Source organism: Leucoraja erinacea, unplaced genomic scaffold (genome assembly GCF_028641065.1).
Source record: "Leucoraja erinacea ecotype New England unplaced genomic scaffold, Leri_hhj_1 Leri_361S, whole genome shotgun sequence".
NCBI lineage: Eukaryota > Metazoa > Chordata > Chondrichthyes > Rajiformes > Rajidae > Leucoraja > Leucoraja erinaceus.
This window is the reverse complement of record NW_026576262.1, coordinates 44,583-58,548: the sequence shown is the minus strand read 5'-3', so window position 1 is coordinate 58,548 and position 13,966 is coordinate 44,583. Positions and strand designations below refer to the sequence as shown.

The 13,966-nt window shown below is 44.2% G+C and overlaps 1 protein-coding gene across 1 annotated transcript in view; it reads left to right on the top strand.

The window, feature by feature from the left end:
* LOC129693595 (uncharacterized) overlaps positions 1-13,966 on the top strand; it is a 57,339-nt gene that overhangs the window by 16,422 nt on the left and 26,951 nt on the right. Inside the window, exons 3-5 of the mRNA XM_055630388.1 lie at positions 3,157-3,483; positions 5,171-5,278; positions 11,569-11,646. Coding sequence (XP_055486363.1) covers positions 3,157-3,483; positions 5,171-5,278; positions 11,569-11,646 — 513 coding nt within the window. The remainder of the gene's footprint in view (positions 1-3,156; positions 3,484-5,170; positions 5,279-11,568; positions 11,647-13,966) is intronic.

The window sequence follows — 13,966 nt, the reverse complement described above, 5'->3', positions numbered from 1 at the left end:
GCGGCCGCTATCAGGGAAGGCGGGGTGCGGGAGGAGGAGATGGAGCCGCTATCGCGGCCGCTGCTACCGCTGTTCGGGGCCCATCATTCGCTCCGACCCTTCGTCACCCTGCATCTAATATCTTTGCCCCCCACTACAGCCGTCGCCGACACAAGTCAAGTCAAGTTTATTTGTCACATACACATACGAGATGTGCAGTGAAATGAAAGTGGCAATGCTCGCGGACTTTTGTGCAAAAGACAAACAACAAAACAACCAAACAAACTATAAACACAATCATAACACACATATTCTTTTACATAATAAATAATGGAAGGAAAAACGGTCTGTAGAGTTAGTCCCTGGTGAGAAAGGCGTTTACAGTCCGAATTGCCTCTGGGAAGAAACTCCTTCTCAACCTCTCCGTTCTCACCGCATGGCAACGGAGTCGTTTGCCTGACCGTAGCAGCTGGAACAGTCCGTTGCAGGGGTGGAAGGGTTCTCTCATGATTTTATTTGCTCTGGAGTTGCACCTCCTGTTGTATAGTTCCTGCAGGGCGTTGAGTGAAGTTCCCATAGTGCGTTCGGCCGAACGCACTACTCTCTGCAGAGCCTTCTTGTCCTTGGCAGAGCAATTCCCAAACCAGATGGTAATGTTCCCGGACAAGATGCTTTCCACCGCCGCTGCGTAGAAGCACTGGAGGATCCTCGGAGACACTCTGAATTTCCTCAATTGCCTGAGGTGGTAAAGGCGCTGCCTTGCCTTACTCACGAGTGCTGAGGCGTGTGATGCCCATGTCATATCCTCAGAGATATGACATGGGCATCACGTTCCTTTTCTCCAGTGATGCTGCCTGACCTGCTGATTTACTCCAGTTTTTTATGTCTATCTTCGGTATAAACCAGTATCTGCCATGCCAAGCCGGGCGAAATGACTCTGCGTTTAGGTTGGCCGGCGGCACTTTGGGTGGTCATTGGCACCCGGGCAACCACTAATTTCGAGCCCTGGAGACTAATGACTGCCATTTGCGATCCCTGAGGGATTGCTCAATTTCCTCTGATCAGCTTTACTCGCTTCTAGTGACCAATTCGCTCATGATATATTTCACCCTCCATGAAGAATGGTGGAGGTTACTTTATGGGCAATAAATGTTCGCCTTGATATCGGAAATGATTATTTTTAAGCTGAATTTTGTCCAATCATTTGCATTCTTATAGCAAGGGTATTGGGGCTTTTAAGACATTAATATTATCCTACACACACTGGGGACAATTTACAATTATAGGAAGGAATCTGTGGAGATTCAGCACAGGGAGGAGGTCCAGCACTTAGCTGCATGGTGCGCTGACAACAACCTGGCCCTTAACTCCAAGAAGACCAAGGAGCTCATTGTAGACTTCAGGAAGTCCAGAGGCGGCACGCACACCCCCATCCACATTAACGGGATGGAGGTGGAACGTGTTTCTAGCTTCAGGTTCCTGGGAGTCAACATCTCCGATGACCTCTCTTGGACCCACAATACCTCTACTCTGATCAAGAAGGCTCATCAGCGTCTCTTCTTCCTGAGGAGACTGAAGAAGGTCCATCTGTCTCCTCAGATCCTGGTGAACTTCTACCGCTGCACCATCGAGAGCATCCTTACCAACTGCATCACAGTATGGTATGGCAACTGCTCTGTCTCCGACCGGAAGGCATTGCAGAGGGTGGTGAAAATTGCCCAACGCATCACCGGTTCCGCGCTCCCCTCCATTGAGTCTGTCCAAAGCAAGCGCTGTCTGCGGAGGGCGCTCAGCATCGCCAAGGACTGCTCTCACCCCAACCATGGACTGTTTACCCTCCTACCATCCGGGAGGCGCTACAGGTCTCTCCGTTGCTGAACCAGCAGGTCGAGGAACAGCTTCTTTCCGGCGGCTGTCACTCTACTCAACAACGTACCTCGGTGACTGCCAATCACCACCCCCCCCCCCGGACACTTGTTATTATTTATTCAAATCATTTGCTATGTCGCTCTTCAAGGGAGATGCTAAATGCATTTCGTTGTCTCTGTACTGTACACTGACAATGACAATTAAAATTGAATCTGAATCTTGAATCTGAATCTGAGATGCTGCCTGTCCCGCTGAGTTACTCCGACATTTTGTGTCTCACTTTGGTTTAAACCAACATCTGCAGTTGCTTCCTACACCGTACAATTAAACCGAACAAATGAATAAACCTGTACATCTTTGGAGTGTAGGGTGAAATTGGAGCACCCGGAAAACCCCCCCACAGGGAGAACGTGCAAACTAATTTATTTTCCTTTTGAGAGAACATAACCAAGTAGGCTGGTCTTCAATTAAAGAGAACAAATACTTCACCCCTGCAGCCATTAGATTTTATAATTCGGACCGCTAGGCTGTAGGGGGATGCACTCTTGCAATTTTTAATTTTTAATTGTTAATTATTGGTCTTTTTAAGTATTTATTGCTCTCAGGTCGTGTCCACAGTGTATTCTATGTATTTTCTGTCTGCGTTCGTTTTGAATCTGTGGGTTTGTTGGTTGGGGGCTTCTGGACATCTGAATTTCCCTGAGGGGATCAATAAAGTATTTATTATTATTATTATTATTAAATAAGCTGATATTGAACTGTTCAAAGCAGGGAAGGGCACACTTAATGGAGGTGTTCTGAACAGAGAGATAATGACTTCTTGGAGAAAGAGAAATTATTACCTCTTTATTCTTTGGAGCGCAGAAGGTTAAGGGGGGACTTGATAGAGGTTTTTAAAATGATGAGAGGGATAGACAGAGTTGACGTGGAAAAGCTTTTCCCACTGAGAGTAGGGAAGATTCAAACAAGGGGGCATGACATGAGAATTAAGGGACTGAAGTTTAGGGGTAACATGAGGGGGAACTTCTTTACTCAGAGAGTGGTAGCTGTGTGGAATGAGCTTCCAGTGAAGGTGGTGGAGGCAGGTTCGTTTTTATCATTTGAAAATAAATTGGATAGTTATATGGATGGGAAGGGAATGGAGGGTTATGGTCTGAGCGCAGGTATATGGGACTAGGGGAGATTATGTGTTCGGCACGGACTAGAAGGGTCGAGATGGCCTGTTTCCGTGCTGTAATTGTTATATGGTTATTATACCAGTATGAATTAGTTCTGTATCCAGACGAATAATCATTCCTTTTTTTTCAGAGCATCATAAAACAAACATTTCCTCATTACCCATGAGTTCTGTCTCTTTCCCTGGAATACACACGGCTGACAAGTGTTCTGCAGAGCTTATTATGTGGAAAAAGAGAAGTGAAAACAAAAAAAATGGAAAAAGACGGGAAACTGTATTGGAATTACACACAAAATCTACTAAATCAGTCATATTACCACGTTACATGGGTCGACTAGACTTCAAGGACAATGCTTCATTCATCCTTCACAATTTAACATCTGAAGATGAAGGTGTTTATGAACTTTGCCTCAACAACGCAGAAACCATTGTTCAAACAGTCGTCTTGAAAATAAAGGGTATGTTTGCTTCATTGTTTAACTAACAGTGTATATTATAGTAAATGACATGGCCTATCTTGGTTTTGGTATTGATAATTAACTGCGTCGAGGTATAGTGGAAAAACTTTTATTTGTGTGCTATCCAGTTCAATTAGATCATACTGTACATGAGTACGATCAAGTCATAATCAAGTTACATAGGCACTGCAAAGAGAAAAATACTGTAATGCATAATATTTTTAACAGTATTTAAGCATTGCAGTTACAGAAACAATCTCCAGTGCCCAGGTTGGTTGTAAGATCGAACTATCCCCTAACCAGGCAGGTACCATCAGGGGAGGCAACAGTGCCTGCCCTAACTAAAATGATAAAATGGTCATTATTTTATATACATAAAACATATATAAAACATATATAAAATGGTCGGATGCCTTGCAACGTATCTATTTAAGGTATGCTTCATTTAGAGATGTCTTGAAAGGAAATGTTGTTACCTCCTGCTGTTAGTGGGACAACTTGTGTATAAACATAGAAACATAGAAATTAGGTGCAGGAGTAGGCCATTCGGCCCTTCGAGCCTGCACCGCCATTCAATATGATCATGGCTGATCATCCAACTCAGTATCCCGTACCTGCCTTCTCTCCATACCCCCTGATCCCCTTGGCCCCAAGGGCCACATCTAACTCCCTCTTAAATATAGCCAATGAACTGGCCTCAACTACCCTCTGTGGCAGAGAGTTCCAGAGATTCACCACTCTCTGTGTGAAAAAAGTTCTCCTCATCTCGGTTTTAAAGGATTTCCCCCTTATCCTTAAGCTGTGACCCCTTGTCCTGGACTTCCCCAACATCGGGAGCAATCTTCCTGCATCTAGCCTGTCCAACCCCTTAAGAATTTTGTAAGTTTCTATAAGATCCCCTCTCAATCTCCTAAATTCTAGAGAGTATAAACCAAGTCTATCCAGTCTTTCTTCATAAGACAGTCCTGACATCCCAGGAATCAGTCTGGTGAACCTTTCTCTGCACTCCCTCTATGGCAATAATGTCCTTCCTCAGATTTGGAGACCAAAACTGCACGCAATACTCCAGGTGTGGTCTCACCAAGACCCTGTACAACTGCAGTAGAACCTCCCTGCTCCTATACTCAAATCCTCTTGCTATGAAAGCCAACATACCATTCGCTTTCTTTACTGCCTGCTGCACCTGCATGCCTACCTTCAGTGTAAATTGCACTCTAGCAGTGATAGCCAAGAGCAGAATTAATCGTAATTATTAAAACTTTTACGATGAGTTTGATAAGGAAAAGATGATGAGATATTCTCCTTGAGACGTCATTGAATAAATATTGTCAATCAGAATTGTCACATTGTGAAAGAGAAGGAAGGTAGAGAGAAATCATTCAGTTTTGTTGGAGCCTGCGACAATGCCCATTGCAATTCAAATGATCTGCACCAGTCTATTTCTTCTTATCCAGCCCACACACAAGATTAGAAGTTGTTCAGCCAGAGCTGAACACACGTCTCAGCATCTGCATACAATGGTGTGTGTCTTGTGCTTCTTGTGCGTTTGGTCACGCTAGACGCATGTTATCGCAAGCTGGTGGGACAGGCCCTTAAGACAATTGGTTTGTAGCAACTATTGGAGGTATCATTGTCATTTTCTCTAATGTCTTGTTAAATGGTTCATTGTGTGAACATTTTATTACAGGTGTTTCCAGCAAAGGCTCTACAATTAAAGTATTATTGGTGCTACTGATATTGCCGTTCACTGGCATTGTCATCATTCTCGTATGTTTGAGGTCGCAATTAAAAACAGGTATATGTCAAATATTCAACATAAGCATAATATGTATGTTCACATTTTTACTTCTTGATGGATGTTGAACTTTTTAAATCAAAATTGAGTCTAAATGTAGATAAATTGAGGTTGCTAAACTAAATTCATCTAGTTCATAAGTGATAGGAGCTTCTTTAGATATGTAAAAATGGAAAGATTAGTGAGGACAAATGCAGGCCGCTTACAATCTGAGACGGGTGAATTTAAAATGGGAAACTGGGAAATGGCAGAACAGTTAAATAAGTACTTTGGTTCTGTCTTCACTAAGGAAGACACAAACAATCTCCCAGAAATACTAGGGGACTGAGGATCTAGTGGGAGGGAGGAACTGAAGGTAATCCACATTAGTCAGGAACTTGTGTTAGGTAAACAGTTGGGACAGGCAGATAGATCTCCACGGCCTGATGGTCTGCATCACAGAGTACACAAGGAGGTGGCCCTAGAGATCATGGATGCATTTGTGATAATATTCCACTCTAGACTCTGGATCAGTTCCTGTGGACTGGAGGGTAGCTAATGTTACCCCACTTTTTAAGAAAGGAGGGCGAGAGAAAACGGGGAAATATAGACCAGTTAGCCTTACATCGGTAGTGGGGAAGATGCCGGAGTTGATTATTAAAGATGTAATAGCAGCACATTTGGATAGCAGTGACAGGGTCGGACAAAGTCTGCATGGATTTATTAAGGGGAAATCATGCTTGACTAATTTTCTGGAATTTTTGAGGATGTAACAAGTAGAATGAATAAGGGAGGGCCAGTGGATGCGGTGAATCTGGACTTTCAAAAAACCTTTGACAAGGTTCCACTCGAGAGATTAGTGTGCAAAATCAGAGCACATGGTTATTGGGGGAATGGTATTGACATCGATAGAGAATTGGTTGGCAGACAGGAAGCAAAGAATAGGAATTAACAGATCCTCTTCAGAATGGCATGCAATGACCAGTGGGGTGCCGCAAGGCTCGGTGCTGGGACCCCAGCTATTTACAATATATATTAATTATTTAGACAAGGGAATTAAATGTAACATCTCCAAGTTAGCTGCAAGGAGAATGCGATGAGGCTGCAGGGTGACTTGGATAGGTTGGGTCAGATGCATTATAATGTGGATAAATGTGAGGTTATCCACTTTGGTGGAAAGAACAAGAAGGCAGCTAATTATCTGAATGGTGTCAAATTAGAAAAAGAGGTGCAACAAGACCGTTGTGTGCTTGTACGTCAGTCCCTGAAAGAAAGCATGCACGTACAGCAGGCAGTGAAGAAAGCTAATGGCATATTGCAATTGTTGCGGGAGGATTTGAGTTTTGGAGCAAGGAGGTCCAACTGCAGTTGGGTACAGGGCCTTGGTGAGACTGCACCTGGAATATTATGTGCAGTTTTGGTCTCCGAATTTGAGAAACAACATTATTGCTATTGAGGGAGTGCAGCGTAGGTTCACCAGGTTAATTCTTGGGATGGCGAGACTGACGTATGATGAAAGAATGGTTCGACTGGGCTTGTATCCACTGGAATTTAGAAGGATGAGAGGGGATCAAATAGAAACATATAAAATTCTTAAAGGATTGGACATGCTAGATGCAGGAAACATGTTCCCGATGTTGGCGGAGTCCAGAACAAGGGATCACAGTTTAAGAATAAGGGGTAAGCGATTTAGGACGGATATGAGGAAAAACCTTTTCACCCAGAGAGTTGTGAATCTGTGGAATTCTCTGCCACAGAAGGCAGTGGAGGCCAATTCACTGGATGTTGTCTTGTCTTGAGCTAAATCTAAGCAAAACCAAGGACATGATTGTGACTTTTTCCCCCCAACAGAGACAGATGGCTGAGGCAGCCACCACTATCATCCAGCAGGAGCCAGTGGAGATAGTGGTGGTATACAAATACCTGGGAACAGCCTTCAACAACTTGCTAAGCTTTTCCTCTAACATAGAGGAAATCCTTAAAAAGTGCCATCAGAGACAGTACCTACTCTGAGGTATCCTTCCTATCTGAGCTTCTTCACCCTTATTCGCCCTCCCGCTCTCTCAGATCAGATGATCAGCTGCTCCTGATTGAGCCAAAGACTAAGCGGAAGCTCAGAGGGGACCGTGCCTTTGCTGTGTCGGCTCCGAGATTGTGGAATGAATTGCCTCTGCACGTTAAACAGGCCCCTTCTCTAGCTGTTTTTAAGTCACTCCTGAAGACATATCTATTCTCCGTGGCCTTTGTAGACCAGTGAGGTGTTGAATTGTTTATTAACTTTATTTGCTTGGTTTTGCTGCGTTGTTCGTACTCGTGTTTTATGTTTTTTTTAATTTATTGTTTGGATTTTCGTATGTAATTTATGCGCATCGTGTTAGTTGTATGTTCTGTTGTTCTGCCTGTTTTATGATGTCTTGCTTGTTTTCTTTTTTTCTGTACAGCACTTTGGTCAGCTTTGGTTGTTTTTAAGGTGCTTAACAAATAAAGTTATTATTATTATTATTATTACTCAGGAAGCTGAAGTCATTTGGGATTAACAAAGACATTCTCACCACATTCTACTACGCATTCATTGAAAATGTAATAACCTTCTCTTTCACTAGCTGGTTAGAAACATAGAAACATAGAAATTAGGTGCAGGAGTAGGCCATTCGGCCCTTCGAGCCTGCACCGCCATTCAATATGATCATGGCTGATCATCCAACTCAGTATCCCGTACCTGCCTTCTCTCCATACCCCCTGATCCCCTTAGCCACAAGGGCCACATCTAACTCCCTCTTAAATATAGCCAATGAACTGGCCTCAACTACCCTCTGTGGCAGAGAGTTCCAGAGATTCGCCACTCTCTGCGTGAAAAAAGTTCTTCTCATCTCGGTTTTAAAGGATTTCCCCTTTATCCTTAAGTTGTGACCCCTTGTCCTGGACTTCCCTAACATCGGGAACAATCTTCCTGCATCCAGCCTGTCCAACCCCTTAAGAATTTTGTAAGTTTCTATAAGATCCCCTCTCAATCTTCTAAATTCTAGAGAGTATAAACCAAGTCTATCCAGTCTTTCTTCATAAGACAGTCCTGACATCCCAGGAATCAGTCTGGGTGAACCGTCTCTGCACTCCCTCTATGGCAATAATGTCCTTCCTCAGATTTGGAGACCAAAACTGTACGCAATACTCCAGGTGTGGTCTCACCAAGACCCTGTACAACGGTCCCACTCCATCACCCTGCAAAACAGAAACCGCCTGTTGAATGTGGTCAAGGTCTGCTCAAAAATCATTGAGCAGCCCGTCGGAACTCTCACTGCCCTATGCGACCAACAGTCTGTAAAGTTAACACGCAGGATTCTTCAGGACCCCTCTCACATCCTGTTTCCTGAGTTTGAGTGGCTCCCCTCAGGACGCAGGCTCCGCTGTCCGGGTTGCCGGACACAGAGGAGGAAGGCAACCTTCATCCCCAGGGCTGTCCAGCTTTTTAATGCTGATCACTGACTCATGAACATATGAAATGAAATAACCTTCTGTATGCACTTTTAATTGAAGCACTTTAAAAACTAACTATGTGTTGAATGTTGATGTCGTGTTGTGTGATTGTGCAGTGTGTCTGTGAAATGCGTGTGCTGGTTGATTGTGCAGTATGCGTGCTGCTTATGTTTGTTGATTGTGTCCCTTTTTAAAAAGCTACTGTAATACGCCTTTTTAAATTGCCCCTCGGGGACCAATAAAGTGCATTGAATTGAATTGAATTGAATTGTTTTCAAGAGAGAGTTAGATTTAGCTCTTAGAGCTAAAGGAATCAAGGAATATGAGGAAAAGCAGGAACAGAATACTGATTTTATATGATCAGATATCATCATATTGAATGATGATGCAGGCTCGAAGGGCCGAAATGCCTACTCCTGCACCTATTTTTCTATGTTTTTAATTAGGCCATTTGGCCCATCAAGTCTTCTCTACCATTCAATCATGGCTAATCTATCTCTCACTCCTAACCCCATTCTCCTGCCTTTTCCTCATAACCCCTGACACCTGTACTAATCAAGAATATATCTCTCTCTACCTTAAAAATATCAATTGACTGCCTCCATAGCCTTCTGTGGCAAAAAATTCCACAGATTCATTATCCTTTGACTAAATACATTCCATCTCATCACCTTCCTAAAGGAACATCCTTTATTTCTGAGGCTGTGACCTCTGGTCCTAGACTCCCACACTAGTCCTAGACTCACCATCCTTTCCACATCCAGTCTATCCAGGGCTTTCACTATTCGGTAAGTTCCTAGGAGCCCCCCCCCATCTTTCTAAACTCCAACGAGTACAGGCCCAGTGCCATCAAAACGCTCATCATAGGTTAACCCACTCATTCCTGGGATCATTTTTGTAAACCTCCTCTGGACCCTCTCCAGTGCCAGCACATCCTTCCAAAATTGCTCACAAAATTGTTCTTTTGTCCGATGGGATCCAATTAATCTATTTTTTTAGGATTATTGTGAAGGGTTATTAATTCTAGTGGAACATTGGAATGGTTTTTGATTACACGAGGCCTAAGTTGAAAGAGGTATTTCGTGAAGAGTTTCATGGAGAAGGGTTGTGCAAGGTAAGGGTGCCCCCCCCCCCCCAGTTGTGCAAACTGGGTTAGCAGAGGTTGGAGATAACGCTCATTATAATGGACCAAAGAGGGGAATGGAGCCCATTATTGTAGTTTGTCTGCTATAACTGAGTAAGGGTTCCCCCCCCTCCCCCCATTGACATTGCTACCCAGGTGCCGGGTCAGTATCTTGGAGCCCCATCACTGAGAGCCCAGTGGGACCTCCCTTACCGCAAGGAGTGCAGCCCAGGAAGGCCGCCCAGCACAACCTTATCCAGTGCACCGGGGGAATGGCAATAACCACTCCAACTTGCTTCTGATTCCTGCATGCAGAGATTGAGAGCAAAATGGGAGGTCTGAGGTATTGGTGTGGCGGGGTGAGGAAACCCTGTCCACTCATGTGAGACTCCCTCAACCGATACAACCCGATCGACTGCCCAGAGTTCAGGGTGAAAGGAGCTGAAACGTCAACCCCATTTCTCCTTCCAAAGATGCTGCCTGACCTGCTGAGTGTACAAAGTTCTTTTTAGCACCTAAACATGTCATTGTTGTTACTGCCAGCTAAAAGTACTAAAGGCCACTTATTACGTTGTTTAATAGAGTATCATAGTTTGTCATCTTAAATGGCCTTCCACAGTGTAACTAGCGGCCTGTGTTCTTTAGGATACAGTTTGTGTTTGATGACTGTGTCCATTATAGCCGAAACGCATTATAAAGAGAAAGCCATTATAAAGAGATCCGTCATAATGAGAGTAGATTGCATGTTAGAAACATAGAAACATAGAAATTAGGTGCAGGAGTAGGCCATTCGGCCCTTCGAGCCTGCACCGCCATTTAATATGATCATGGCTGATCATCCAACTCAGTATCCCGTACCTGCCTTTTCTCCATACCCTCTGATCCCCTTGGCCACAAGGGCCACATCTAACTCCCTCTTAAATATAGCCAATGAACTGGCCTCAACTACCCTCTGTGGCAGAGAGTTCCAGAGATTCACCACTCTCTGTGTGAAAAAAGTTCTCCTCATCTCCTCATGTTAACCTTCTATTGTGGTGTTGGAAGCAACCGGTTGGTCTCTTCCCTAGTTCTAGCACTAGGTCCATCATGTCTAATGAGGGTGTGGGATAGGAAGGAATGGGTTGCCTTCCCCTGGACCTTGTGTCATTTTTTTTATCCTCATGTATTCATAATTTCATAAGTGATAGGAGCAGAATTAGGCCATTCGGCCCATCAAGTCTACTCTGCCATTCAATCATGGCTGAACTATTTTTCCCTCTCAACCTCATTCCCCTACCTTCTCACCATAACCCTTGATGTATTCCTGGATAGGTATGACAGTTTAGAGATGGGTTGCTTATTGCAAGATTGAGTGTTAGTTTCTAAGCGAAGGGGTGACGATGACAGATTTGCGAGCAGGTGCAGCATTACCCGAGGAGAGAGACATCATTTTTTATGTAATATGAAGTGTTTCCATAAATTTAGATCAAGGTATTTTGATTCTCCATCTACTCAATGTAAGTGAGGTCTCTTAAATTACATCACCTCATCAATATTCTAATGTCCTGTCCATTTTTGAGCCTCACACCTGGCACTTGTCAAATTCAGGTTGATCAGCCGAGTCCCTCTCAATTAACCTGGTCACTCTGTTAGTTGTTTGATGTTTTATTTGCTTTGAAGATAAGTTGTAAAGTGAATTTCAGTTGTGTTAATGCAACTATTCATTTTGTTCTAGTGTCTCGGAGGCTGATTAGCCATATACCGCCATGTTTTGCCACTTTCATTGTATCCAATTTCGGGATTTGTTTTAAAGGTAAGAACACTAATAATAATCATTCACTATGTGAAACTGAAGTGTTCAGTATCTCTGCCTGCACACTGTAGGCAGTTTTCTAGACCATCAGCAGCTCTGCTTTATGTCACACGGTCAGATGCAAATAAATGTCCAAGATTTTACTTCGGAGTCACGTGAGTGACTATGCTCCTGCACCGGTAAGTTTAAAAGACTACAGGTAAGTTTTAAACTTACTTCTTAGGTTGTCCTTTGTTCCAGGAAACTCTTCTTATACTGGACTCGCTGGATGTCCCTATCCAGCTATCTAGCAAGTTAAACAATTAATCCAATAAAGACCCGTAGACACGAGATGTCGTTGATTCTTTACTGTATTCAACTGTAAAACTGTAACGTACAAGCAGAAAGAGAAACCGCATATTTAGTAACGTTATACACTTGGTATAGAAACATAAACTATGATGCCACCACTAAATACAATGCTGTTATGTAAGAAACCAGCCAGGGCACATGAAACATTCTTAACTGTTAATAATAGCAATGCTGCACAATAACGTATAAAGCTGCTGTTACACAAACATGATTACTCACAGACAATGCGTCTAACAAACTGGTGCAGTGGGATGGCAGAAATTACACACTAGAATTACAGTGTGCACCATGCGGTACTGTCCCTGAGCTGGGCTTCCTGGTCTATGACAACTTCCTGCCTAACAGGAAAGGTAACCCAAAGCTGTAGGAACCTGAACATCCAGCAGGTGGCATTAATATCTGCAAACAGAAAGTGGTCCAGCACACTTCTGGCAAAGTTGCATACAGTAACCCGGTCGGACAAAGTTGCATACAGTAACCGGGTAACCAATTGCACCGCGGGGTTGCCGGCTACAGGAATGCGGGTAGCGGGTGGCCGTCGGGACCACGTTTCCGACTCGCTGACAGTAAAGGTTTGATTAGGGCTGCGGAGTTATTAGACCGCGGGGATGCCGGCTGCGGACCGCGATATGCGGGTAGCCGGTGGCCGTCGGGGGTGCTGCTCGAGTCGCTGACAGTGCGGTCAGCGACTCCTGAGGAATTCAATTTGAATTTGACCGAGGGTCATGCTGGCTACGGGATAGTGTGTAGCAGTGGCAGACTAGCTGACAGAGCGGTCAGGCACTCATGAGGATTTTAATTTGGCCGGCGGGGTTGTTGACCGCGGGTTATGCCGGCACGGTTCGCGGTATAGGGCCGTCTGGTTACTACCCGACTCGCTGGCGGTACGGTCAGCAACCACCGCCTCGGCAGCTCATATGAGGCAACGTTGCAGAGACAGAGAGGCTGGGGCTGGACGAGGCGGCAATGAGATTTCCCTCCGTTATAACTGGACTTCTACACCACCTGATATGGTCCACGGACAGGGCCATATCAGCGCAGGTCCTCGGGGCACCTTTTTTAACCATATAACAATTACAGCACGGAAACAGGCCATCTCGACCCTTCTAGTCCGTGCCGAACACATAATCTCCCCTAGTCCCATATACCTGCGCTCAGACCATAACCCTCCATTCCCTTCCCATCCATATAACTATCCAATTTATTTTTAAATGATAAAAACGAACCTGCCTCCACCACCTTCACTGGAAGCTCATTCCACACAGCTACCACTCTCTGAGTAAAGAAGTTCCCCCTCATGTTACCCCTAAACTTCAGTCCCTTAATTCTCATGTCATGTCCCCTTGTTTGAATCTTCCCTACTCTCAGTGGGAAAAGCTTTTCCACGTCAACTCTGTCTATCCCTCTCATCATTTAAAAACCTCTATCAAGTCCCCCCTTAACCTTCTGCGCTCCAAAGAATAAAGCCCTAACTTGTTCAACCTTTCTCTGTAACTTAGTTGCTGAAACCCAGGCAACATTCTAGTAAATCTCCTCTGTACTCTCTCTATTTTGTTGACATCCTTCCTATAATTAGGCGACCAAAATTGTACACCATACTCCAGAATTGGCCTCACCAATGCCTTGTACAATTTTAACATTACATCCCAACTTCTATACTCAATGCTCTGATTTATAAAGGCCAGCACACCAAAAGCTTTCTTTACCACCCTATCTACATGAGATTCCACTTTCAGGGAACTGTGCACAGTTATTCCCAGATCCCTCTGTTCACCTACATTCTTCAATTCCCTACCATTTACCATGTACGTCCTATTTTGATTTGTCCTGCCAAGATGTAGCACCTCACACTTATCAGCATTAAACTCCATCTGCCATCTTTCAGCCCACTCTTCCAACTGGCATAAATTCTTCCAACTGGCATAAATTGGGGTGTTTTCAGGGCTGTTTTCTAATCTCCCTTCAGTGA